This window comes from Canis lupus, chromosome 15 (assembly GCF_011100685.1).
Source record: "Canis lupus familiaris isolate Mischka breed German Shepherd chromosome 15, alternate assembly UU_Cfam_GSD_1.0, whole genome shotgun sequence".
Taxonomy (NCBI): Eukaryota; Metazoa; Chordata; class Mammalia; order Carnivora; family Canidae; genus Canis; species Canis lupus.
The window spans coordinates 49,239,164-49,265,048 of NC_049236.1; the positions used below are offsets into that span (position 1 = coordinate 49,239,164).

At 34.1% G+C, this 25,885-nt stretch overlaps 1 protein-coding gene and 1 pseudogene across 8 annotated transcripts in view; both read right to left on the reverse strand.

The window, feature by feature from the left end:
• The window catches only part of LRBA (LPS responsive beige-like anchor protein), a 722,446-nt gene that overhangs the window by 602,936 nt on the left and 93,625 nt on the right, over positions 1–25,885 (reverse strand). For all 8 annotated transcript variants that reach the window (XM_038558983.1, XM_038558984.1, XM_038558982.1 and 5 more), the window contains 6 exons: positions 19,815–19,936; positions 19,607–19,733; positions 18,808–18,927; positions 16,803–16,949; positions 798–995; positions 464–597 (listed from right to left, as the gene is read on the reverse strand). In XM_038558983.1, the coding sequence (XP_038414911.1) occupies positions 464–597; positions 798–995; positions 16,803–16,949; positions 18,808–18,927; positions 19,607–19,733; positions 19,815–19,936 (848 nt within the window). The remainder of the gene's footprint in view (positions 1–463; positions 598–797; positions 996–16,802; positions 16,950–18,807; positions 18,928–19,606; positions 19,734–19,814; positions 19,937–25,885) is intronic.
• Positions 11,458–11,811, reverse strand: LOC106559751 (annotated as a pseudogene).

Genomic DNA, 25,885 nt, shown 5'->3' on the forward strand with positions numbered 1-25,885 from the left:
TGTACAACCTAATTTAAATACCAAAGCACCTTTAATATGATGTCATCAAAAAATGTCATCAAAAATTTTAGTTTTTAGTTATATGCAATAATTAAAAATGAAAAGCTAAATCCCCATAATAAATCACTGCCACATAATAATCTAAAATAACTTATCTTTTTAAATTAGAATGATAAACAAAAATGTATTTATTTTTGCTAACTCATTATCATTATTTCCAAATTTATTCAAAAACAAGTTTATTATTATTATTACAGCCTCCATACTTCCTCTTGATAAAGAATTTAGATTACTTCTACTATTATTTGGAAGGAATAGGAACTTGTAGTAACATTTATAGTTTACAAATTTCTTTAAATTATATTCTCTCTTTTAACTCTATAATAAATTTAAAATATTATGCACCTCAACAGTAATGAAAGTAACTCTAACATCAAATTACAGAAAAAATAAAGGTACTCACCATATAGTCAAGTCAACCTCATCAGATAAATATTGCCTATAATCCAACTGTGCAAAGAGTGGAAATAGCACTTGTACTCCTCCAATTGAATGCATAGCACTTTGAATGGAATGTGTTAAAACTGCCTTCACATCCTTACAAAATAGAAGACACAGTAAAGATTCCAATATTTTCCAAAATAGTTAAAATTAAATATAATAAGAACAATATATTGTTATATTACATATATTTAATAGAAGTTACCTAATATACCTCATTAACAAAAAATTCACCAATGAAAAATATTCTTAAAATATTGTAGCTTAAAAAAAAAAAAAAAGATTATAGCCAGTACCTGGAGCATAAGTGCATGTGGTGAATGAACAAAAATTGAAGGATTGTCCTTAGGGGATGATTCAAGGCAGAGCTGGGCGTCTGTAGCACGTGGATTGTATGTGAATGCAATGGCGCTAGAGAGTTTGCCATCATATAATAAAAGTTTATGATGCTCAGCAAGAAACAGATCACTTTCTGCTTTGAATTTAAATGTACCCTACAAATAAAAAGTAGAACATTTAAGATAGTATACCACAAAAAGAAATCTAGCCTCACTTCACCACAGATTTTAAAATTTAAAGAACGTATCCTTCATCATTTTCCTAACAATATCAAATAAGAAAAGCCCAGTTTAGTGACTTCTAAAGTAAACTGCATTCACTTTAAAAATATAATGGAAAATCAACTCGGTATTAAAACCTTACATTTAAAAAATGTAAAACCTAGGTCCTTCAGCAGGTATCTTATTTTTTATTGTATTTTTGTCTTTCTGGATTTTTTAAATTGTGCTTAACATGTTACATAAAATTTACCATCTTAAACATTTACAAGTTTACAGTACAGTAGTATTAACTATATGCATATTCTTGTACAACACATCTCTAGAACTCGAACACCATGCAAAACTGAAATGCAATTATTTATCGAACAACAGCTCATTTCTACCTTTCCCCATCCCCTGGCAACTACCATTCTATTTTCTGATTCAATTACTGTGACTTTTTTTTTTTTTTTTACAATTCATATAACTGGTATCCTAGCATACTTTTTATTTGCTTATTTCATGTAGCAAACGTCCTCAAGATTCACCATGCTGCAGTATATGTCAGAATTTCCTTCTTTTTAATGCTGAATAGTATTCCATTGAACATATATACCACACTTTATCTATTCATTTGTCCATGGGCATTTAGGCTATCTTGGATATCATGAATAATGCTATAATACACTTAAGTATGAAAATATCTCAGATCCTGTTTTTAATTATTTTGCATATACACATAGAACTGACAATGCTCAATTACATGGTAATTCTATTTTTGATCTCTTGAAGAACCCCCAATACTGCTTTCCATAGAGCCTGTACCATTTTATGTTCCCACTGAACAGTGCCTTAGGTACGGATTTCTCCATACCCTAGCCAATACTTATTTTGTTCCTTAACAAAAGCCATTCTAAGGGAGTGTGAGGTGGTATCTACCGTGGTTCCAACTTGCATTTCTCTGATGATTAGCGATGCTAAGCATCTTTCCTTGTTTGTTCACAATCTGAGCATCTTCCTTGGAGGAAGTCTACTCCAGTCCTTTGCCCACTTTTTAAGTGGGTTATTTGGGTATTTTTTGTTGTAGAATTGTAGGAGTTACATTATGTATTCAAGATATTAACCCTTTAGCAAAGACATGGTTTGTAGTATTTTCTCCCATTCCATAGCTTGTCCTCATACACAAAAGCTTTGATGTGTAAAAGATTTTAAGTTGGAAGACACATTTGTTTTTGCCTTTGTTGCCTACTTTTTATTTTGGTATCATATCTAAAACACCACTGCCAAACTCAATGTCATGAAATTTTTCCTCTGTTTTCAGGTAGGAGTTTTATGATTTAGATCTTCAATCCATTCTGAGTTAATTTTGATACATGTTGTAGGATAAGGATTCAATTTCTTTATTGTCCATGTGGATATCCACTTTTCATAAAACCATGTGTTATAGAGACTATCCTCTCTCCATCGTGTGATCTTTGCATCTTTGTAGAATATGACTTGAGCACACATGCAAATATTTATTTCTGGACTCTCAATTGTGTTCCATTGGTCTCAATTAGTTCCGTTACATGTTTACCTTTACACAAGTACCATAATGCTTTATTATACCTTTTAATATATACTGAAAACCAGAAATGTGAGAGCTCTAATCATGTTCTTCTTTTTTAATGTTGTTTTAGGCATCTGGAAACCCTTGAGATTCCATACAAACTCTGAGATGGTTTTTTCCATTTCTGTAAAAATAGATGTCATGGAGATTTTGATAGGAATTTTACTGAATCTGTTGGTTACGTTGAGTAGTATGACTTTTTTTTAACAATTCCTTCAAACCATGAACAAAGGATATCTTTCCATTTGGGTCTTTAATTTCTTTCAGCAATGTTTCGTATTTTTGACCTTCCTTAGGTGAGTTTGTTCCTAAGCATTTCTTTTTATGCTATCGTAAATGAGATTGTTTTATTTTTTTTCAAGTTGTTCACTGTTGGTGTATACAGATGTAGAGGAGTTTTGCTGTTGAGCTGTATGCATCCTGCAAACGCACTGATTTTATCAATTCTAACAAGTTTCTGTGAAATATTTAGGGTTTTCTATATTTTAAAATCACATTACCTACAAAGAGAACATTTTACACTTCATGCCTTCCAACTGGGATGCCGTCTCTTTCTTCTTCTTGATTAACTGCTCTGGCTAAAATAGCTGGTACTAAGACCTGCAGAAATGTTGAGAATAAGAATTCTTGCCTTGTTCCTGATCTTAAAGGAAAAGCTTTCAGTCTTTCACTGCAGCATCTGATGTCGACTATGGGCTTTTTATATATAGCCTTATTATTTTTAAGTAGTTTCTTCTACTGGTAATGTGTTGAGTGTTTAGGAAAGAATGTTGAATTTTGTCCAATAGTTTTTCTGCATCGAGATGATCATGTGGTTTCTCTCCTTTACTTTGTTAACATGTGTATTACAATGACTGACTTTTATATGTTGAGCCATCCCTCCATTCCAGGAAAAAATCCCCATTGGTCAGAGTATGATCCTTTTGGGGTGCTCTTGAATTTAATTTGTTAGTATTGTGTTGAAGATTTTTGCATTGATATTAATCAGGGATACTGATCTGTAATTTTCTTTACCTGCAGTGCCTTTGACTGTGATATCAAGGTAATGCTTGCCTCGTAAAATGGGCTTGGAAGCATTCTCTCTCTTCATTTTTGAAAGTACTGACTGGTGTTAATTCTTCTTTAACATTTGAATTCTCCAGGAAATTCATATGTAGTACTCATTCAGAAGTTTTTGATTACTGATTTAATTTCCTAAGTAGTGGGGCACCTGGGTAGCTCAGTGGTTGAATGTCAGTCTTTGGCTCAAGCCGTGATCCCAGGGTCCTGGGATGGGGTCCCACATCAGGCTCCCCGCGTGGAGCCTGCTTCTCCCTCTGCCTATGTCTCTGCCTCTCTCTGTGTCTCTCATGAATAAATAAAAATAAAATCTTAAAAAAAATCATTCATTGTAGTCTCATTATTCTTTTTATATTCAGGGCATTAGTAGTAACACCTCCTCTTTCATTTCTTTTAGTTATGAGTCTTCCCTTTTTATTAACTAGCTAAAAATTTGTCAGTTTTGTAGATTTTTTTAAGATTTATTCATTTATTTATGATATATATATATATATATATATATATAGAGAGAGAGAGAGAGAGAGGGCAGAGACACAGGCAGAGGGAGAAGCAGGCTCCATGCCTGGAGCCCGATGCGGGACTCGATCTCGGGACTCCAGGATCATGCCCTGGGTCAAAGGCAGGCGCCAAACCGCTGAGCCACCCAGGGATCCCAGTTTTGTAGATCTTTTAATAAAAATTCTTAGCTCTGTTAATTTTTGTTGTTGTTCTAGTCTCTATTTCATTTATTTCTGCTCTAAATCTTTAATATCTTTAATACTTCCTTTCCTCTGATAACATTGGGTTTAGTTTGCTCTTCTTTTTCTAGTTACTCAAAAGGCAAAAATTACATTATTTTTAAGTAGGTGTTTGTCACTATAATCATTCCTCTTACTATTGCTTTCACTAAATCCCATAAGCTTTGGTATGTTGTTTTTGTCTTCACTTGGCTCAAGAAAGTTCTTGATTTCTTTGTCCCATTGGTTGTATAAGGGTATGTTGTTTCATTTTCACAAATTTGTGTATTTTCCAGATTTCTTCTGCTGATCTCATTCTAATGTGGTAAGAAAAGATACTTGGTATGATTTCATTAGTCTTAAATGTGTTAATTTTGTGGCCTAACATATCTATCCTGAAGAATGCTCTATATGAGCTTGGTAAGAATGTGTACTCTATTCTTCTTTGGTGAGGTGTTCTGTATATATCTATTAGGTTTAACTAGTCTACATAGTTGTCCATGGTCTCTATTTCCTTTGTGTTCTCTCCGGTTGTTATATCGATTATAGAAACGGTTTTGAAATATCCTACCATTATTGTGTTACTATATACTTTTCAATTCTGTCAATGTTTTCTTCATGTATATTTTTAATTTTTTGAGGAATTCATTTTTTTGTTTTTATTGAAGTTCAATTTGCCAAATTAGGTTATGTATATTTAATTGTTAGATCTTCCCGGTGAATTGATACTTTTATCATTACAATTTCCTTCTTTGACTCTTGCAATAGTTTTGACTTAAAGTCTACTTTTTCTGATATAAAAATGGCACCCTTGCTCCCTTTTGGTTACCATTTGCATGAACATCTTTTTCCATCCTTTCATATTCAGCCTATGTATGTCCCTTGATCTACAGTGCCTCTCTTGTAGACAAAATACAGTTGGATGTTTTTTTAAATCCATTTAGCCAATCTATTTAAGCGGGAAGTTTAATCCTTTTACATTCAAAGTAGTTATAGGGAAAGACTTACTATTGCTATTTTGTTCATTGTAATTTGTTAACTGACTTCTTTTATGTGCCAATGATTTTTGGTACTTCTATTCCTTTCTCCTTTTGTCTTATGTAAAGTTCTATAGGTATTTTCTTTGTACTATCCATGGGAATTAAATAAAACATCTTAGTTATAATACTCTATTTTAAGCCAATAACAATTTAAGTTCAATTACATACAAAACCTTTACTCATTTACATCTCCGTCACCGCTTTATGTTGCTTATATCAAAAATTACATATTTTTATATTGCATACATAGGTTTAGATATTTTATGCTTTTGTATTTTAAATCCTATACCAGAATTAAAAGTGACTTATGCACTAACAGGATTACAATATTACAGGATTCTATATTTGCCTATCTATCTACCTTTACCAGTGAGCTCATATTTTATTTTATCTTTTTAACCATACTTCTAAATAATCACAGACAAGGATTTTTTCTTTGATTAAAACAGCAACCAATTAAAGCTAAATAGAATGTCTTTTCCAACAAAGACTTGTTGGATTCAACTTGTGAATTCTGCTTCAATGATGTTATAAAAATAAAATATAGGGCAGCCCAAGTGGCCCAGCGGTTTAGTGCCGCCTTCAGCCCAGGGTGTGATCCCTGGAGACCCAGGATCAAGTCCCACGTCAGGCTCCTTGCATGGAGCCTGCTTCTCCCTCTGCCTGTGTCTCTGACTCTGTGTGTGTGTGTCTGTCATGAATAAATAAATAAAATATTTAAAAAATAAAAAAATAAAAATAAAATATAAAACAGGGTAAGACTGCCTTTACCTTTCTGGCTTCTATATGAAACATTTAAAAAGCTTTAATTAAATATTTTTCTAAAATTCCTGCCTCCTAAATATAAGCTGTTAATTTCTAAGCACTGATATTTTTTAGCGTAATGAAAGCTAATTATAATGAGAATGTTAATATAACTGTAATAAATGCTTTTAAACAAGTTAATAAATTATTTTAAGAGGAAATGTCATTTGGGCAACCTACAAAAGCTAACCTATTTACCAACTTACAATATATAGCTGTATGATCTGGGAGATTATATAACCCATTTCCAAAGGCAGAAAGTGAGAAACTCTGAAGAAATTAACTGACTTATTTGAGTCCAAAAAAGTCAGTTCTTCTTGCGGAAGAGTAAAGATTTTTCAATAAAGAGAATAATTTAGTCTCTGCTACTATTCAAAGTACAGTACTGCAATATCAGCAGGTACATTTTTTAAAAAGAAGAAACATTTTTTCTATTTTGAATGGAATTTAGGAATAAATCACTCCCACTAACAAATCTTAACTAAACTAAATCTAAACAAAAACTAAAATTTTGACACATTTCAGGAATTGCTAACTTTACTGAAATAATATTCTTGTATAAGTACTATTTGATACAATTAATTAAAATAAAAACAATACCCTAAGTACTTAAAGCAATATGGTGTTTCATCAAACGCTAAGAATATATAAAAGCATTTAACCCTTCATTTCTTTTGAAATATATATTTTTTAATCCTTAAAGTACTTAATTGTACTGTTTAAAAGTTCATTCAGATTGCTGGCTTTTCATATCCCTGCTATCTTCACTTTGAGGAATTCTCTAAAACATGGATTACACAACAGATTTTAATAGCAATACATAGAGCAAGAAGTGATTCTATGATCATCAATTTCTCAACTCACATGATTTTTTAAGGTTTTATTTATTTATCTGAGAGAGAGTGTGCACATTCTCAAGGGGTGGGGGCGGGGGTGGTGAGGGGGATAGGTTGAGAGGGAGAAGGGAGAGGGAGACTTTCCACTGAGCAGAGCAGGGAGCCTGATGAGGCAGGGCTCAATCCCAGGACCCTGGGATCATGACCTGAGCTGAAAGCCGATGCTTAACCAGAGCCACCCAGGCGCCTCTCACCTCTCATGATTTTTAGTGCAGTTTTATCACTATTTGACCATACAAATGAAAAGACTAGACATTCACAGATCAGAGATGACTATAAGATTTTTGACTAGTACTAATATTAGCAGTTATTTGTACACATTGACCAATAAAGTGCCTTCTGGACCTCAGTATATTACGTAGATAAGATAATAAACTATGACCAAGTGTGATTATCCCAGGAACACAAGATTGACTTACTAACATTTGAAAAATCAATTTAAAGGCCAAAAATCATGATCATCCCAAAAGAAGCACAAAGAACAAATGATAAAATCCAACACCTCTCCATGATGAAAACAGTCAACAAACCAGGAATAAAAGTGAACTTCCTCAAATTAACAAAGAACATCTATGAAACGCTAATAACAACCACATTGATGGTAAAAATTGGAATGCTTTTTCTCCTAAGATCAGTAAAAATACAGGGATGTCTGCTTTCAACATTTTTTCCAGGTTTTTTTCTTTTTGATTGTGGCGAGAATACTTAACAGGAGAGCGATCCTGTTAACAGATATTAAGTATAGTAAACAGTATTGTTATCTAGAGGCACAATGTTGTAGAGAAGATCTTTAGAACTATTCATCTTGTATAAATGTAATTGTATTTATTTTAAGATTTTATTTATTTATCCATGAGAGACACAGAGAGAGAAAGAGGCAGAGACACAGGCAGAGGGAGAAGCAGGCTCTATACAGGGAGACATGGGACTCAATCCCGGGTCTCCAGGATCACACCCCGGGCCGAAGGCGGCACTAAACCACTGAGCCACCCGGGATGCCCTTGCATAAGTATAATTTTAGACCCATTGATTGGCAACTCCCCCTATCTCTCTCCCCTCAGCCCCTGGCAGCCACCATTCTGTTTGCTGTTTCTATGGGTTTGCTATTTTAGATCTCTTACATGAGTGGAAACATGTAGTATTTTTTTTTTCTGTGACTGGTATATTTCACACAGCCTAATGTCCTCAAAACACTCTATAGTACAGTTTCTAGCCAGAGCTGTTAGGCAAAGAAAAGAAATAACAGGCATCTGGACTGTAAAAATGAATTAAAACTATCACAATTTGTAAATGATACAATCTTAAGAGAAAATCCCAAACCCCAATTTCACACAGCCTAATGTCCTCAAAACACTCTATAGTATAGGTTCTAGCCAGAGCTGTTAGACAAAGAAAAGAAATAAAAGGCATCTGGACTGTAAAAATGAATTAAAACTATCACAATTTGTAAATGATACAATCTTATATAGAAAAAAATCCCAAACTCCACCACATGCACACAAATATATAGAGACAAGCAATTAATAACCTGAAAATGAAATTAAGAAACTAATAGTACATAAAAGAAGAAAATATTTAGAAACAGACTTAACAAAAGATATGTAAGACTTGTTGACTGAAATCTATAAAAGAAATTAAAGCAGACCTAAATAAATGTAAAGATAACCCATGCTCATGGACTGGAAGACTTAATATTGTTTCTTTTTGCTTTTATTTGTTTTGAGGCTTATTTTTTATTATTTGCTTAATACTCTTAAGATGACAAAAAAAACTCGCCAAATTTATATACGGATTCAATGCAATAGCTATCAAATTCCTACCTTATTTTACAAAAGTTGACAAGCATATTTTAAACTCATATAAAAACACAAGATACCAGGAACGGCCAAAACAACCTTGAAAAAAAACAAAGTTGGAGGACTCACATTTCCTCCCTAAGAAAAATGGATTACAAAACTGCAGTATTCAAGACTGTGTGCTACTGGCCTAAGGATACAGTACAACTGAATAGAACTAAAAGTCTAGAAATAACATTTACATTTATGGTCAATTGATTTCTGATGAAAGTATCAAGAAATTCAAGAGGGAAAGAATATTCTTTTCAATAAATGATGGTGAGAAATCTGGAAATACAAATGCTAAAAAATGAAGTTGCACCAAATATAAAAATTAACTCAAAATCGATCAAAGACTTAAATCTAAGAACTAAAACTATAACACATTTATAGGAAAACAAAAGGGTAAATCTTCATGAAATTGATTATGAAATATCTTCTGAGGTATAAAGCACAAATAATAGAAAACAGAGACAAAATGAAACAAAAGTTTCATTAAACTTAAGTTTTTTCTTCAAAGGAAAGCATCAAGAAAGTGGCTTGTCACTTTGCAAAAATATTTGGAAATCACATATCTGACAATGAACCTGAATTTAGAATATAATTTTAAAACTCTTAAAGCTGGGATCCCCAGGTGGCTCAGTGGTTTAGCGCCTGCCTTCGGCCCAGGGTGTGATCCTGGAGACCCAGGATCGAGTCCCACATCAGGCTCCCTGCATGGAGCCTGCTTCTCTCACTGCCTGTCTCTCTCTCTCTCTCTCTCTCTCTCTCTCTCTCTCTCTCTCTCTCTGTGTGTCTCTCATGAATAAATAAATAAAATCTTTAAAAATAAAAAAATAAAATAAAACTCTTAAAGCTGAGGCTGAGGGGAGGAAGAATGGAAAGTTGTTGTTCAATGGGTGGGTATACAGTTTGTTCTGCAGGATGAAAAGAGGTCTGCAGACAGATTACACAACAACATGAACATACCTAATACTACTGCACTGTACACTTAAAAATGACTAAGTAGTAAATTTTATGTGTATTTCACTGCAATTAAATTTTTTTAAAGATTTTATTTATTTATTTATTTATTCATGAGAGACACACAGACAGAGAGAGGCAGAGACACAGGCAGAGGGAGAAGCAGGCTCCATGCAGGAGCCTGACGTGGGACTCGATCCCGGGTCTCCAGGATCAGGCCCTGGGCTGAAGGTGGTGCTAAACCGCTGAGCCACCTGGGCTGCCCGCAATTAAATATTTTAATGACTCTTAAAACTCAACAAAAAGATAGCCCACCCTTTAAAAGAGCAAAGTACGTGAATAAACATTTCTCCAAAAAAGAATACATCAAAACACATGAAAAGAGGCTCAACATCATGTTACAGGGGAAATGCAAATCAAAGGACAATAAAACACCATTTCACACCCACAATAATGGCTATAGTCAAAAAGTACAATAATACATGATGGTAAAGATAGGGAGAAATCAGAATCCTGATATAATGCTATGCAAGTGTACAATGATACAGTCACTTTGAAACAATCTGGAAGCTTCTCAAATGGTTAGATACCATATTACCCAACAAGTCCACCCTGGATATAAACCCAAAAAAAATGAAAATATATGTTCACATGAAAACTTCTACATGAGGGCTCATAATAACATTATTCATAATAGCCAGAAGTGGAAACAGCCCAATGACCATTAATGAATGAATAAAAATGTATATATCCATACAATAAAATATTTAGTAATAAAAAGTAAAGCATTATGGATGCATACTACACCATGGATGGACCTTACAAACATTATGCTAAGTGAAAAAAAGTCAATCACAAAAGATCACATACTGTATGATTTCATTTATATGAACTGTCCCCCAAACAGACAAATCCACAGAGACAGTAAATTACAGGTTACTAGGGACTGGGAAGGATAGAAAATGAGGAGTGACTGCTGCTGAGTATATAATTTCTTTTTGGGACAAATAAAATTTAACATTAGAGAGTGGTAATAGTGACACAATTTTGTTAATACACCTAAAATCACTGAATTGTACATATTAAATAGATGAACGGTATACTATGAATTATATCTCAGTAAAGCTTCTATTTGAAAAATCATTCAGAGTAAAGACTATTTACTGACGAAGCTTTAAAACAAACTTCAAAGAAAAAAACTTAGATGAAAGTAACTATCAACTACCAGAACAAAGCACAATGCTCTTTAAGGAAAATCAACAAAATCATACACCTAGATGGTAAAAAGCATAAGGTTGACTATCTAATTATTAAAATTATTAAACCAAGAAGCATGAAAGAACCAGGAAAAATCAATGCATAAAAATAGACTCAGAAATATAAATGATAAAAGCAGAAGAAAAAGATATTAAGCAGCCATTATAATGATAGTCAAGTATATTTTTATTTTTTTAAGCCTTTTGATTTTTTTATTACTCAAAAAAGTTTCACTTTTTTATTTAGCTTTCTGACTCTGTGCTTGTACCTTCAATACTTAAACAACAATTCTCTACTCTTCAATAAGGAAAGCACACTTTATCCTATCACAAACATACGTAGTACACATGGAACCACCACAGGCCCTCCTGATATGCTTTTTCATACTAAACAACCTCATAAAAATTTTAGGTCTCCCAGCACAAACTCCTCAAAGTCAGCCTGGGCATACACCACATGAGGATTTTGGTGCTTTCCCAACCTTCTTGGTATAAAGGTAAATAACTCTACTTCCAGGGGTTCAAGACACCCTAGTTTTGTTAGAGGCTGTATTGTAGGACAGCCTACAATGATATGTCAAATGCTGGACCATTCTGAATGCCTAGAAACACCATGCCTAGAAGAGGAAAAAGGATGTTCAAGTATATTTTTAAAAGACAAACACTGTAGGGAAAGATACATGATAATGAAAAGATCAAAACTTATAGAGAGAAAATACAGAAATTATGTGAAATCAAATATTCACCTGATAGAATTAATGGCTGATCAGATTTGATAACAAAGGATTAGTGGACATAATAATACTGCAATGAAAACAATCCAAAATAAAACATCTTTTATAAATTAGGCAACAATATACTCACAATGACCTGTTTGCTCATATCTGAGTCTAAAATAAATGTAATATGAATCACAGAAAGAGAAAAAGTAAAAAATATATTTGAAAAAATAATGACCAAAAACTTTTCAAATATGACCAAAAATCTAAACCCAGAGATCCAGTAAGTCAAGCATTCTGAAGCAGGCTTAGTACACACATATACAAAAATACCAACATTCACCATATTCAATTTCTGAAAGCCAGTGATAAAAAGAAAATCTTAAAACCAACAAAATAGATATATTACATACAGAGGAAGTAGTAAAATAAAGACCATACACTTTTTATCAGAAACCATGCAAATCAGTTAATAAGAGAACTGTGAAAAACAAAAAAAAGAAAACTATCACCTTAGAATCACCTATAATTACTGAGACTATTTTTCAAAAATGAAAGCCAAACTAACACTTCCTCAAAAAAAAAAGCTGAAAAAAGTCATTAACAGTAAATTTTCATTACAAGAAATATTATTCAAATGGAAAAAAAATGATATAAGATAGAAACATGAATCTACACAAAGTGATGTGCTCTAGGAATGGTAATAAAGAGGTAAATACAAAAAACATGATCTTGATCATTCCTATTGTTTTTAAAATATAAAATGAAAGTAAATAACTAAAAAAAAATGTACCACAGGAACTATATAGTACATGAAGAAATAAAACTTAAATTAACAAAATAAAGGACAGGAGGAGAAATTGCAGGATTATGCAGGAAGATGCTTATACTATATAATATCATTTGTTGGTAGACTATAATAAGTTATTTTTAAAAAATAATAAATCAGGGCAGCCTGGGTGGCTCAGCGGTTTAGCGCCGCCTTCAGCTTAGGGCCTGCTCCTGGAGACCTGGGATCGAATCCCACCGTCTGGCTCCCTGCATAGAGACTGCTTCTCCCTCTGCCTGTGTGTCTCTCTCTCTTTCTCTCTTCTCTCTCTCTCTCTCTCTCTCTCTGTCTCTCATGAATAAATAAAATCTTTAAAATAATAATAATAATAATAAATCAGGTGCACCTGGGTGGCACAGTTGGTTAAGAGTCTGCCTTCAGCTCAGGTCATGATCCAGGGTCCTGGGATTAAGCCCCCCTTTGGGCTCCCTGATCAATGGGGAGCCTGCTTCTCCCTCTCTCTCAAGCACCCCTCTCACCTCCGCTTGTGCACACACACACACTCTCTCAAATCAATAAATAAAATCTTTTAAAATAATAAGAAAAATAAACCAATAATAGAAATAAAATGAAACATTAAATAATACGCAGTTAATTCAAATCAAAGCAGGACAAAACAGAAGAATCAAAGAACAGATGAGAGAAATACAGCACAAATCACAAGACAGCAGATTTAAGACACATAGTATCTGAACTTACACTGATTATAAATTATGTAAACACTCCAATTAAAAGGAAAGACTGTCAGACTTGATAAAAAAGCTAAACTCATTTTATAAAATTCAACATCCATCTAATGGTAATTCTCAGGAAACCAGAAATAGAAATTGTTCAACTTGATAAAAGGCATCTATAAAATATATATGATTGCTTTACCCCTAAAATCAGAAACAAGGCAAAAATATCTACTCTCACCCAGTACAATAATGCAAAAAAGGTAAGAGGCATACAGACTGGAAATGAAGTTAAATTTACAGTCTATATGAACATATTGTATAGGAAATCCAGGAACAACAATCATAAAAAAAAGCTAGTAAAACAATAAGTAAATTTAGCAAGGTCAATAAACAAAATTCAACTATGTTTCTATGTACTAGAAACAAATATTTAGAAACTGAGATTTTTAAATACAACTTATTACTCTAAAAATATGAAAATGCCTAAGAATACATTTAACAAAATGTATATATGACCTACACAATGAAAACTAAAAAAAAGTACCAGGAGAATTTTTTAAAAACCTAACTAAATCGAGAGATACATCAGGTTCACAGACTGGAAAAATCATTATTAGTAGGATGCCCAATTCATCCCTCACTGTTCTATATATTCAACACCAACTAAAATCCCAGTAGAATTTTTGTAGAAAATGATTAAGTGGGTTCTAAAAGATATCTGGAAATGCAAAGGACTTAGAAAAGCCAAACAATTTGAAAAAGAATACAGTTGAGAGTTTTAGACTTTGTTTTTAAGACTTACTATGAAACTAACAATAATCAAGACAGTACGTACAATTTGGTGTAAGAAAGACATATAAGTCATTGAAACACAATACAGCCTCAGAGATGCCAAGGTAAGGTAATGGAGAAAGAATATTATTGACAAAAAATTAGTACTGGAACACCAGAGTCTCCATATGGGAAAAAAAATGAATCTTGACCCTGATCTCATACCATACATAAAAATTAACTTAAAATGGATAAGCCTAAATATAAATGCTGAAACTATTAAGAGAAGAAAAGCAGGAGAAATTTTCCCAACCTTGGAATAAGTAAGGATTACTTAGGACAAAAAATCATGACAATAATCAAGAGTTGATAAACTAGAATCATAAAAATTAAATCAATCCATTCTTCAAAAGCCACATTAAAAAAACAGAAGGGCAGGACACCTGACTGGCTCAGTCGATAGAGCATGCAACTCTTGATCTCAGAGTTGTAGTTTGGGCCTCCCGTTGGATGTAGAGATTACTTAAAAATAAAATCTTGGGGGGAAAAAAAGCTAAAGGAAGAAATCAAAAAGGCAAGACATAGACCAGGGGAGAAACATTTGTAACTCATACATCTGATAAGAGTGTCATATTCAGAATATATAGAGCAATCTCAAAACTCAACAATAAAAAAAACAAAAATATGCAAAAGACGTGAATACACTTCACAAAGGAAGATTCACAAATGACCAGCGGCAATGAAAAGATGCTTGGAAAAAAAAGGAAAGGAAGGGAAGGAAGGGAAGGAAGGGAGGGAGGAAAGAAAGGAAAGAGGGAAAGGGAAAGGGTAAATGAAATTCACGGCAAGGAACGGTAAATTGACCGTGAATGTTCACTTGAACGTTACCAGTTAACGTCCTTTACATACCCTTTCCCTTTCCCTCCGTACTCCTCAGTCCTTCCTCCTTCCTCCTTCCATTCCGCCCGCCCTCCCTCCCTCCCTCCTCCCTCCTCCCTCCCTCCCTCCCGCCTCCCGCCCTCCCTCCCTCCCTCCCTCCCCCCTCCCGCTCCCCTCCCGCACCCTCCCCCACGCTAAACAATAAAAAGCAAGAAAAGGAAATATGCTTGAAATCTCTAGTCATTACAATTATGCAAATTAAAACCAAATTGAGACACTGCTATGTACTTGCTGAAACATCTAATATTAAAAAGATCTGGGAGCCTGAGTGGCTCAGTCAGTTAAGCAACTGCCTTCAGCTCAGGTCATGACGCCACAGTCCTAGGATTGAGTCCTGCATCAGGTTCCCTGCTCAGCAGGAGTCTGCTTCTCCCTTTACCCCTTCCTCCTGCTTGTGATCTCTCTCTCGGTTTTTCTCTCTCAAATAAATAAAATCTTACAAGAAAAAAGAAAAAGGACCAGCAATACAAGATGTTTAGGATGTGGAGCAAGTATAAATTTCATATGCTGCTTGGAAAAATGTAAAATTGTACAACTACCTCAGAAAAAGGCTTGACAATTTCAGTTATCATATCACTTAGTAATTCCACTCTTAAATATTTATGAAATAAAAATGTGTCAGCACAAAGACTCATACACCAATATTCTTATTTTATTCATAGAAGCCAAAAACTGGAAACCCTAATGTCTATCAATAAAAGAATGGATTTTAAAATTGTGTTATATTCATACAACGGAATACTACTCAGCAATACAAAGAAAGTGATATCAAGTGATAGACTAGTGGTTTCTCTCAACAGGAATGCAGTAGGGTTAGAAAAGTGGAAGAAATTGATAGAAGAAGCACAATTGAACTTTTTCCAGGAGGAGAAATGTTCTATTTCTTGATACTTGTGACAGTTATACTTTTGTTAAAATGAATTTAAAACTGTATACTTCACTGACTGTAAAGGTATATGTAAATCAAATCAATAAAACTTATTTTGTTTTCAAAGGAACATAGCAGACTAACTGAAACCAAACTAGACTAATAATGGCTTAACCCATAGGTTTCCAAACTTTCTTAGTTCATGACAGTCTTAGCATTTCAGTAATTGTTTATGTGCTCTAAATCAAAATAAACATTAAGTAATTTGGTTCACACAACTCTGTATTTTAATAATTTAATAATCATTTGAAAAAATTAAGGCACAAATCAAAAGAAAAAAATAATGTTTCCCTCATTATTCTACTAGCAAAATTATTAATCCTTTTTATGCATCCTGGGCACTGCATAAATTCTCAAATTTGGAAGTGGATTTTCACACACCATCATCATCATTTCCTGTTCCACATTAATTTCCACATGGTACTTGTTTTTATCAAGTAACTGTTGAAAATTTAGTTGCAAAGATAGACATCATCGAAAGAAATGCAACATGAACTAAAGCTGAAACCTGAGCTAGTAGCTTGCACAGTGCCCCACATATGGCAAGTATACTGTGTTTCCCTTAAAAATTTAAAGTAACCTTCAGATTCCTGTGATTATCCTGTGGTAACTCCGATTACCTGGACATTCAGTTCTGTAACCCAAGGTAGGTTACCCCATGCATCACCTACCTTCAAATAAAGCTCAACTAACACTAAACAGTGAACAGCAAATAAAGTACCTTATATCCCAGGCCCAACTGATAAATAGCAAAAATCTGAGCGGCATTAAGAGCTTCACTGAAAAGGTAAACTGCAGTCATCTGACCACAAAACACTCTATTAGCATCTGCGGTTTCTGATGAGCCGAGGAAACATTTGTCAAAGGTCTGCGAAAGAAAACAGATTTTATTAGAGAAAAAAAAAAACTATCTCCTCTAGAAATAACAACCTATATTGCTTAAATATTTTAGTATAAATGTTTTGTCCATTCTAAACTAACCTGACTAGATTAAAATAATTCATTCAGCATTTCACTTCATTCATTCACTGTTACCTTCTATGGAAATCAGGAAAGACATCACAGAAAAAGAGATTTAAGTTTTCCAGAGTACGATAAATAAAACTTGATGACAAAGTGGAGGTAGGAAATGAGAGTCAGAGAAATCATTATAGACTCTGAAGGTTCGTACTTGGGCAACCAAAGAAGCAGTCTTTGTTACAAGAAGGAAAATCATGAGTTAAGTTTAGGACACAATCAATCTGCCTTAATATGGATGGAGCTTACATGAATGGAGAAGTAACTGCCAACAGGGTTCTGTAAGTTTGGTGAAAAGTTAAAATTGTAAAAGATTTTTGCAGATATCAAGCTATAGATAACAGGTGAGGTCTTGAAGTAGAGACAATCTCTCAAAAGAAATTTGTAAATCTAGAAAAGCAGGGGTATGTTTTTCTTCTAACGTTAAAAAAAAAATTCTCAACATGTAGGTTGCAAACCACATTTTAAAGACCCATCTATACAACAAAGAGGGACTAAAATAAAGTTCTTCACATCTCTTTGAAAGTATCCTTTTGTCTAATAATGACAAAGCCATTATTAGAAAGAATGTTGAAAAAAATATATATATATTAACATTAGAAAGTGAAGAAAAGTTGTTTGCATTTGGGTTCTGATGATAAGCCACCTAAGTCAAATCACTGCTTCACATGCTGCTGATTTTGGCAAGTTACTTAATCTCTCTGTACTACAGTCTCCTTACTTGTAAAATGGAGGTTATTATAGCACTTATCTTGCAATACTGGTACTTTTAGAAAATAAAGCTATTTATTATAATGCCTGGATTGTACTCAATGAAGATGAACATAAGAAAAAAACAGGTTAAGAAACAATAAATATATCTGATTCCATTCTTGTGTTAAAAAAAAATGAGAGCTAACATTTACTGAGCACTTACTCTGTATAAGGCACTGTGCTGATAGACTTGTGAAGAGTATCTCCCATTCAATTAACACATTAACCTTCTGAGACAGGTACTACTTTACACCTATTTTCATGTGGAGAAAACTTATGCCTAATAGATTAAGCAAGGTCATATAGTCTATAAGTGATAGAACTGGATTTCAAAGTCTGTCTGTTACAATAACCTGAACTCTTAAGATTATCATTACATAATACATAAATATGTGTAGCATAGGATATAAAAAATGAAGTTAATGGTGAATGGGTGGAATGGTTTGTAATCATTTTCCTGATCTATATTGTTCAAGTTTTCTATTCAAAAATGCCATGGGTAGGAAAAGAGAACTTTTTAATTTAATTCCTATTTAAACTGTAAATTTAATACATATGGATCTCTTTCAATCCTGAAAATATTATAACAGTTATCTATAACTGCAATGATTTGCAAAATTTATAAGCATGCATCATCTAACTCATGACTAAAAATGATCAGAATTCTGCTGTAGAGCTCCCAGCTCTAATTTGCTAAATGAACCAATGATACACCTTCAATATATATCATTACTTATAAATCCTCATCTCTACCCTATCCAGAATAATTTTATAACAAGGACTGAGTAATATCTTATGTGATACATGAACACAGTTCTACTCTATAAATACATTAACATGCTGGCCAAACTATCATCATAAAACTCTGCCATTGTGGTATTTTAAAATTTATACCCAGTGTATATTTTTATTTTAAAAGGTCATGCTTTTAAAATATTTTTTTTCAATTTACTTACATCACTGGTGTTCACAAACCATGTTATCTCACCATAGGAAGCTAGTTCACCATTCACATAACAACGAAGCTCACTGTTCTTCCATCGGTTATAAATGTGCACTATAGTTACCATATACCACTGAATAAGGAAAGTTTGGGAAAAAAAAAAGATTAGGATTCTTGCAATAACTCAACCACATTGATAATAACAAGTAAAACTTATATTATAAATTACAATTAAATCTAAAAATAAAATAAGACTACCTTTATTAAATCCAATATTCAACCTTTGGAACAATAGTTAATCAAGGGAACTCTCAATAGATAAAAACCTATTGTGAAATTACCTTTCCAACATTTTATTATGAATTTTCAAATATATCCCAATAAAGTTGGAAGTTCAGTACAAATACCTTCTTTTCCACCATCTAGATACCACAATTGTCAACATTTTGCCATTTGTTTTATCTACTTATCCATATGTATATACACCATTCATTAATCTCTAAATTTTAAGGCACAAAAGAAAACACCTATTACTACTACGACTAAAGTAACTGCCATTGAAACTTTGCTCTTGTATTTCTTTTAAACTCTATGAATAACAACGTATCACTCCTATTATTATCCAAATCAAGGAGGTTAACAATTGTCCAGTGATTTATACTTCATATAAATAAAGTATACTTATTTACTTCATTTTCTGAAACAGAATAAACAGAGCTGTGTTCTACCACATTACATCATTAATATTAAAACAAAGCATTTTCAAGGCCAGCAGAGCTTGTTAATTTAATTGAGTCAAAAAGAACACATACCTTTTGTGGTTTAAAATCAAATTTCACACAGTGTTGAAAGCCTTTTCCTTTTGACTTTATTGATGTTATAATCAAACAGCCCCCAACAAAGTGAGCAGAGTAACCAAGACCTTTGCTCGTTCTGAAACTACAAAGAATAATTTTCAATGTACCTCTAAATATTCTCACATTTTCAAAGAAAATAACACTAAGTTACAAAAATACATACCAATATAAATATGGTTTATCCTTATCCACATTGATGTTATTTACAGGATCCATTCTTAGCCAGGTATGAAATGTAAAACCATTCTGGTATGGCCATTTGGCTATAGGAGGTAATGCAATGGCCTAAAGGAAAAAACTTGAGTTATTGATTCACATGAAAAACTTTACTACTGAAGTAAAGAAAATAAGACTTTAAAATACTGCATATATTTCTACCACATGTCATTCCATACTCTGATTAAAATATCTAAAAGTCTCTTTATCCAAGACTTTAAATAACTTCTAAATTTTCCAAAATACATAATAATATTACTTTAATTAAATGATAAAAACATTCCATGTTACCTGCTAGATACACAAATTTTATTTGCTTAATTTCTTACATGAAAAAAAGATTCAAAAGTATTCTAATTAAAAGAAATAGGTAATGATATCATCGGAAATTTGTTGCTTAGATGTTAAGGTATTAGAAGAGAAAGACAAGAAAGGAAAAGAAAAAAGTTAAGGAAAAAATCTTAGAATGTGATTTTTATTAGCAAATATAAAGCTGGAAAGTTTATGACATTTTAAAATTATATTCAAAGCACTATACAGATGACTTTACCACCTGGTTTAAAATTTTATTGAAAAGATAATTTTATTTAAAATTATAGATTTTAAAATAAAATTTAACTTTAAAGTACATAAGGGACCCAAAATAGCATAAAAACAAAGTTGGATACTCATACTGTCAAATTAAAAACCTACTCCATGAAGCTCCTATAATGAAGACTGCATGATACCGGCATAAAAAAGAAATACAGATCAATGGACTACAATTGAGAGTCCAGAAATAAACCCTTATATTTGTGTTCAACTGATCTTCAACAAGAATGTCAAGACAATTCAATGCGGAAGTTACAGTTTTTTCAACAAATGTGCTGGGATCACAGGGTATCTACAAGAAAAAGTATAAAGTTGACTACTTCCTTACATTATATATGAAAAATAACCACAAATAGATCACAGATCTAAATATAAAAGTTAAAACAATAAAACTCTTGTAAGAAAAAATTAGGAGTAAATCTTTGTGACCCTGGGCTAAGCAAACACTTGTTTATTAGGCCACCAAAAGCATAAGCAACCAAAGAGAAAATACATCAACTGGACTTCATTAGAATTAAAAAAGGTTTGTGCTTTAAAACAAATCACAAAAAAAGTTAAAAGACGAGCCAAAAGAACAAAAGAACGTATTTCCAAATCACACATCTGATAAGGAACTTGTACACAGAATATATAAAGAACTCTTACAACTCAATAACAGAAAGACAAACACAATTTAAAAATGGAAAAAAGATATGAATAGACATGTCTCCAAAGAAGATATGCAAATGGTCAATACGGAAATGAAAAGATGCTCATCATCCATCACCAGTCACTAAGGTAATGCACATCAAAACCACAGATAGATACTACTTGACAACCACCAGGATGGCTGTAATCAAAATGACAGACATTAAAAAGTATTGGCAAATATATAAAGAAATTGCAACCCTCATAAACTGCAGTTGGACCGTAAAATGATAGTCACTTTGGAAAACAATCTGGAAGTTCCTCAAATGTTTAAACATAGACAATATGACCCAGCAATTCTACTCCTAGGTACATACACAAGAGAAATGAAAACATGTCCACAAAGAAACCTGTATGCAAAAGCCCAAGCAGTTTTATTTATAATAGCACAAAAAGTGGAATCAACTCTAATATTCACTAAGTAATGACGGATTAAACAAAAGGTAGATATTTTACATTTGAGTATTAGTAAGCCAGAAAAAAGAATGAAGCAGTGATTCATGCTACAACATGGATAGGCCTAAAAATTAGTATGCTAAATGAAAAAAGCCAATCACCAAAGGCCAGATACCCTATGACTCCATCTGTCTGAATTACCCAGAATAGAAAAATCCACAAATTTAAAGTAGTGGTTGCTTAGGTCTGGGAGTCTGAGGAGGAAATGGACTAAAAAGAACAGAGTTTCTTTTGGGAAAGATGAAAATGTTCTAAATTTGATTGTGATGGTGGTTGTACAACTCTGTAAACACCATAAACCATTCAATTATCCCCTGTACAAGTGACTGATATCATATGTAGATTATAATAAAACTATTTAAAAATCAGACTACACATATTTTTAAACTGTTATAATTTACATATGCACTTATCTACATATACACTAACATACATATATTCCTTTATAAAATATTCCATAAAACATGAAAAACATCCTAGAGCCAAATTTATGCAATAACACTACTGACAACTCAAGAGGCCAATTAAACGCAAATGTTGCATTAAGTAAATAATAGGGAGCACCTGCCTGGATCAGTGGTGGAGCATGTGACTCTTGATCTCAGATTTGTGAGTTCAAGTCCCAAGTTGGGCATAGAGGTTACTTCAAAAAAAGTAAAATAGAATACATAGATCAATGTGTATATATGCTCTCACTCACCAAAAAATGAGAATAGAAAATGGAAAAGCTGCAATGCCAGAGTGGCTCAGATTAAGCATCTGACTGTTGATTTCAGCTCAGATCATGATCTCAGGATTTTAAAATCAGGACTTATGTTGGGCTCCATGCTGAGTGTAGAGCATGCTTAAGATTCTCTGTCTCTGAACATGAGAGACACCTAACTCTGGGAAACAAACAAAGGGTAGTGGGAGGGGAGGGGAGGTGGGAGGAGGGAATGGGGTTGACTGGATGACGGGCACTGAGTGGGGCATTTGATGGGATGAGCACTGATGTTATACTCTATGTTGGCAAATCAAACTCCAATAATAAAATATACAAAAATAAATAAAAAACTTTTTAAAATTCTAGAAAAAGAAAATAAGATTCTCTGTCTCTCTCTCCCTTTAACCCTCCCCCAGTACATGCAAGCATGTGCTTGCTCTCTCTAAAAAAGAAAAAAAGAAAAAAAAGAATATGCAAAAGCTTTATAAAAATAATTTATCCATGAATACTTTAATTTCTCTTTAAAAGCTATATCTAAGGAAAGAAATGAGTCACTGAATATATTTAAAACACCTATTCTCTAAAAGTTACAAAACCTGTTTAGCTGAACTATCCCACTTCCAAGATAAATGCAAGTAAGTGGAATAGATACATTATGATCTCAGAGAAATATAAACAATACAATTAAAATATGCAAGGAATAGAGAGAAGATGGCAGAAGAGTAGGAGGACCCTAGGCTCATCTTGTCCCAGGAACACAGATAGGTAATTATCAAATCATTCTAAATACTCCAGAAATCAACCTGAAGACTGACAGAACAATCTCTACAACTTAAGGGAGAGAAGAGGCCACATCGAGGAAGGCAGGAAGTGAAGAGATGTGGTTTAGAGGATAAATGGATCACAGGTGCTGCAGAGAGGAGGGAGCCATGGTCGCAGAGAAATACAAGAGAGAAGAGCACAAAGGGAACACAAAAGGAGAACATTTCCCCCCAAAGACACAAGCTAGAAAAACGTGAGGGACTGATTTTTCATGAGTTCTGGCAACCAGCAGGACTTGAAAATTGGAGTTTTAAAGGTCAGTGGGCTTGGCTGGAATAGAGCCCTAAGGGTGCTGCCCTACTCCTAGAGAGAAGACAGACTAACAACCCCAGGCAGAGGGCAAGGACAGAGTGATCTGAGGAGCACCTGTGGCACACTGGGGAGAGATTAGTGGAGTTTATCTCTGAGAGGTGGTATTCAAGGAGATGCCTCTCCAGAAAAAAGAAACTGGCTGGCACCATTTCCCTCCCCTGTCTCTCGGTGTACACACAGAGCCACCTGCAGAAAGCAGCTCAGCACCAACACCAGCTGCCTGACTTGCTTATACCAAATCCCATACCTCTGCACCCTGGCACGACTGCCCTGTCAAACTTGCCTCAGTCCCAGCATGGCAGTGAGACCCTCCCACAGAAAACCAGTCCAGGCCCCCTGCCAACACCACATCTCTGAAGTTTTAAAAGTCAGCTGCCTTGCTGGGATAGAGTCCAGAGGGTACTGCACTGCTCCCAGAAAATAGCAGGCAAAACCCTGGAGGTGGACAGTATGGACATAGCAATCTGAAAAAACCCTAGTATACACAGTGGTTATTCACTCTTCTCAGAGTGCTTCCTTGATAGCAGTGTGCACAGAAACACCTCTGCAGGAACAAAGGAGCTAGTGGTGCCATTTCCCTCCCTCACCCCTCTGCATAAACACAGAGCCACTTGAGGGAAGCAGCCCAGACACTAGCTGCCTAACCTGCTTCACCAAGTTAAGTCCTTGGCTTTGGCAGGTACTGCTCTTCTCAGTCAAGCAGGCCTCAGTCCCAGCAAGGCAGGCCACTTCCCCCAAAGGAACAGCAGAAACCTCTGCCCACACCACATCTTCCAACCAGAGAATTCTGCAGGACTTTAGTTCTAGTGGAAGTACCATCAGGTCTCATTTAACAGTCAACCAGAACACAACTGGTTAAAACTCGCCACATTCTGACCAAGGACAAAACACTGCCACTTCAGACAAGGAGAGTCTCTGCAGATGAATGGCCTAAAGGACAAAGCAGCCATAACACAACAGCAGAATGCACACAGCACACACCAGAGACACTACCTGAAGCACCAGGCCCTGGACACTATATGATTTCTTCTTCATAAAGCCATTACTCTCAGAAGCAAGAAACATAATGGGCTTTTCTAACATAAGAAGGCAGAGACTTAGATAAAATGCCAAGACAGAGACATTCATCACAAATAAAAGTACAAGGTAAGGTCCCAGAGAGAGATCTAAGGGAAACAGATATAAGTAATGTGTCTCATGGAGAATTTAAAATAACAATAACGAAGACACTTACTGGACTTGACAAAAGAATGGAAGATTTCAGGGAGACACTTAAGAGATAAAAGAGTTAAAAGAGAAAAGAGTTAAAAAAAAAACAAATGAAAAATGCAGTAAGGGAGATGGGAAACAGGCTTGATGCAATGAACACAAGGCTGGGGGAGTAAAAGAATGAATAAGTGATACAGAAGGTAAATTAGTGGAAAATAATGAAGCTGAACAAAAGAGAGAAAGAATAATTATGGAACATGAGAACAGATTTAGGGAACTCAGTGACTCCATCAAAAATAATAACATTTTTATTATATGAGTCCCAAAGAAGAAGAGAGAGAAGAGACAGAACATTCATTAGAGGAAATCAGACCTGAAAAATTCCCTAATCTAGGGAAGGAAACAGACATCCAGATACAGAAGGCACAGAGAACTCTCATCAAAATCAACAAAAGCAGGACAACACCAAGACATTATACTTAAATTTGCAAAATACAGTGATAAAGAGGATGGCTCAGTCAGTTAAGTATCCAACTCTTAATTTCAGCTCAGGTCATGATCTCAGAGTTGTGAGATTGAGCCCAGCATCAGGGCTGGGCATGGTGCTGCCTGAGATTCTCCCTCTCCTTCTCCCTCTGCCCCTGCTTTAAGCCACTCATGCACTCTCTAAAAATAATAATAATAATAATAAATAAAGAACTAAAAAGACCCAGGGTGTCAGAATGGATAAAAAGCAAGACCCATTTAGGGAAGGAAAAAAAAAAAAAAAAGAAAAAGAGGGAGGGAAGCAAATGTTAAGAGACTCTTAAGGATAGAGAACAAACTGAGGGTTGATGGTAAGAGGTGGATGGGGGGTAGGCTAAACAGAGGATGAATATTAAGAAGGGCACTTGTTACAATGAGCACTGGGTATTTTTTTAAAAGGTTTTATTTATTTATTCATTAGAGACACAGAGAGAGAAAGAGAGAGGCAGAGACACAGGCAGAGGGAGAAGCAGGCTCCACGCAGGGAGCCTGATGTGGGACTCGATCCCAAGTCTCCAGGATCATGCCCTGGACAGAAGGCAGGTGCTAAACCACTGAGCCCAGGGTTCTCCAACACTGGGAATTGAGTGATGAATCACTATATTCTACTCCTTAAACCAATATTACACTATGTATTAACTAACTAGAATTTAAATAAAAATTTAGAAAAAAAAATTTTAGAAAGAAAAAAAAAACTCAAGACCCATCTATAC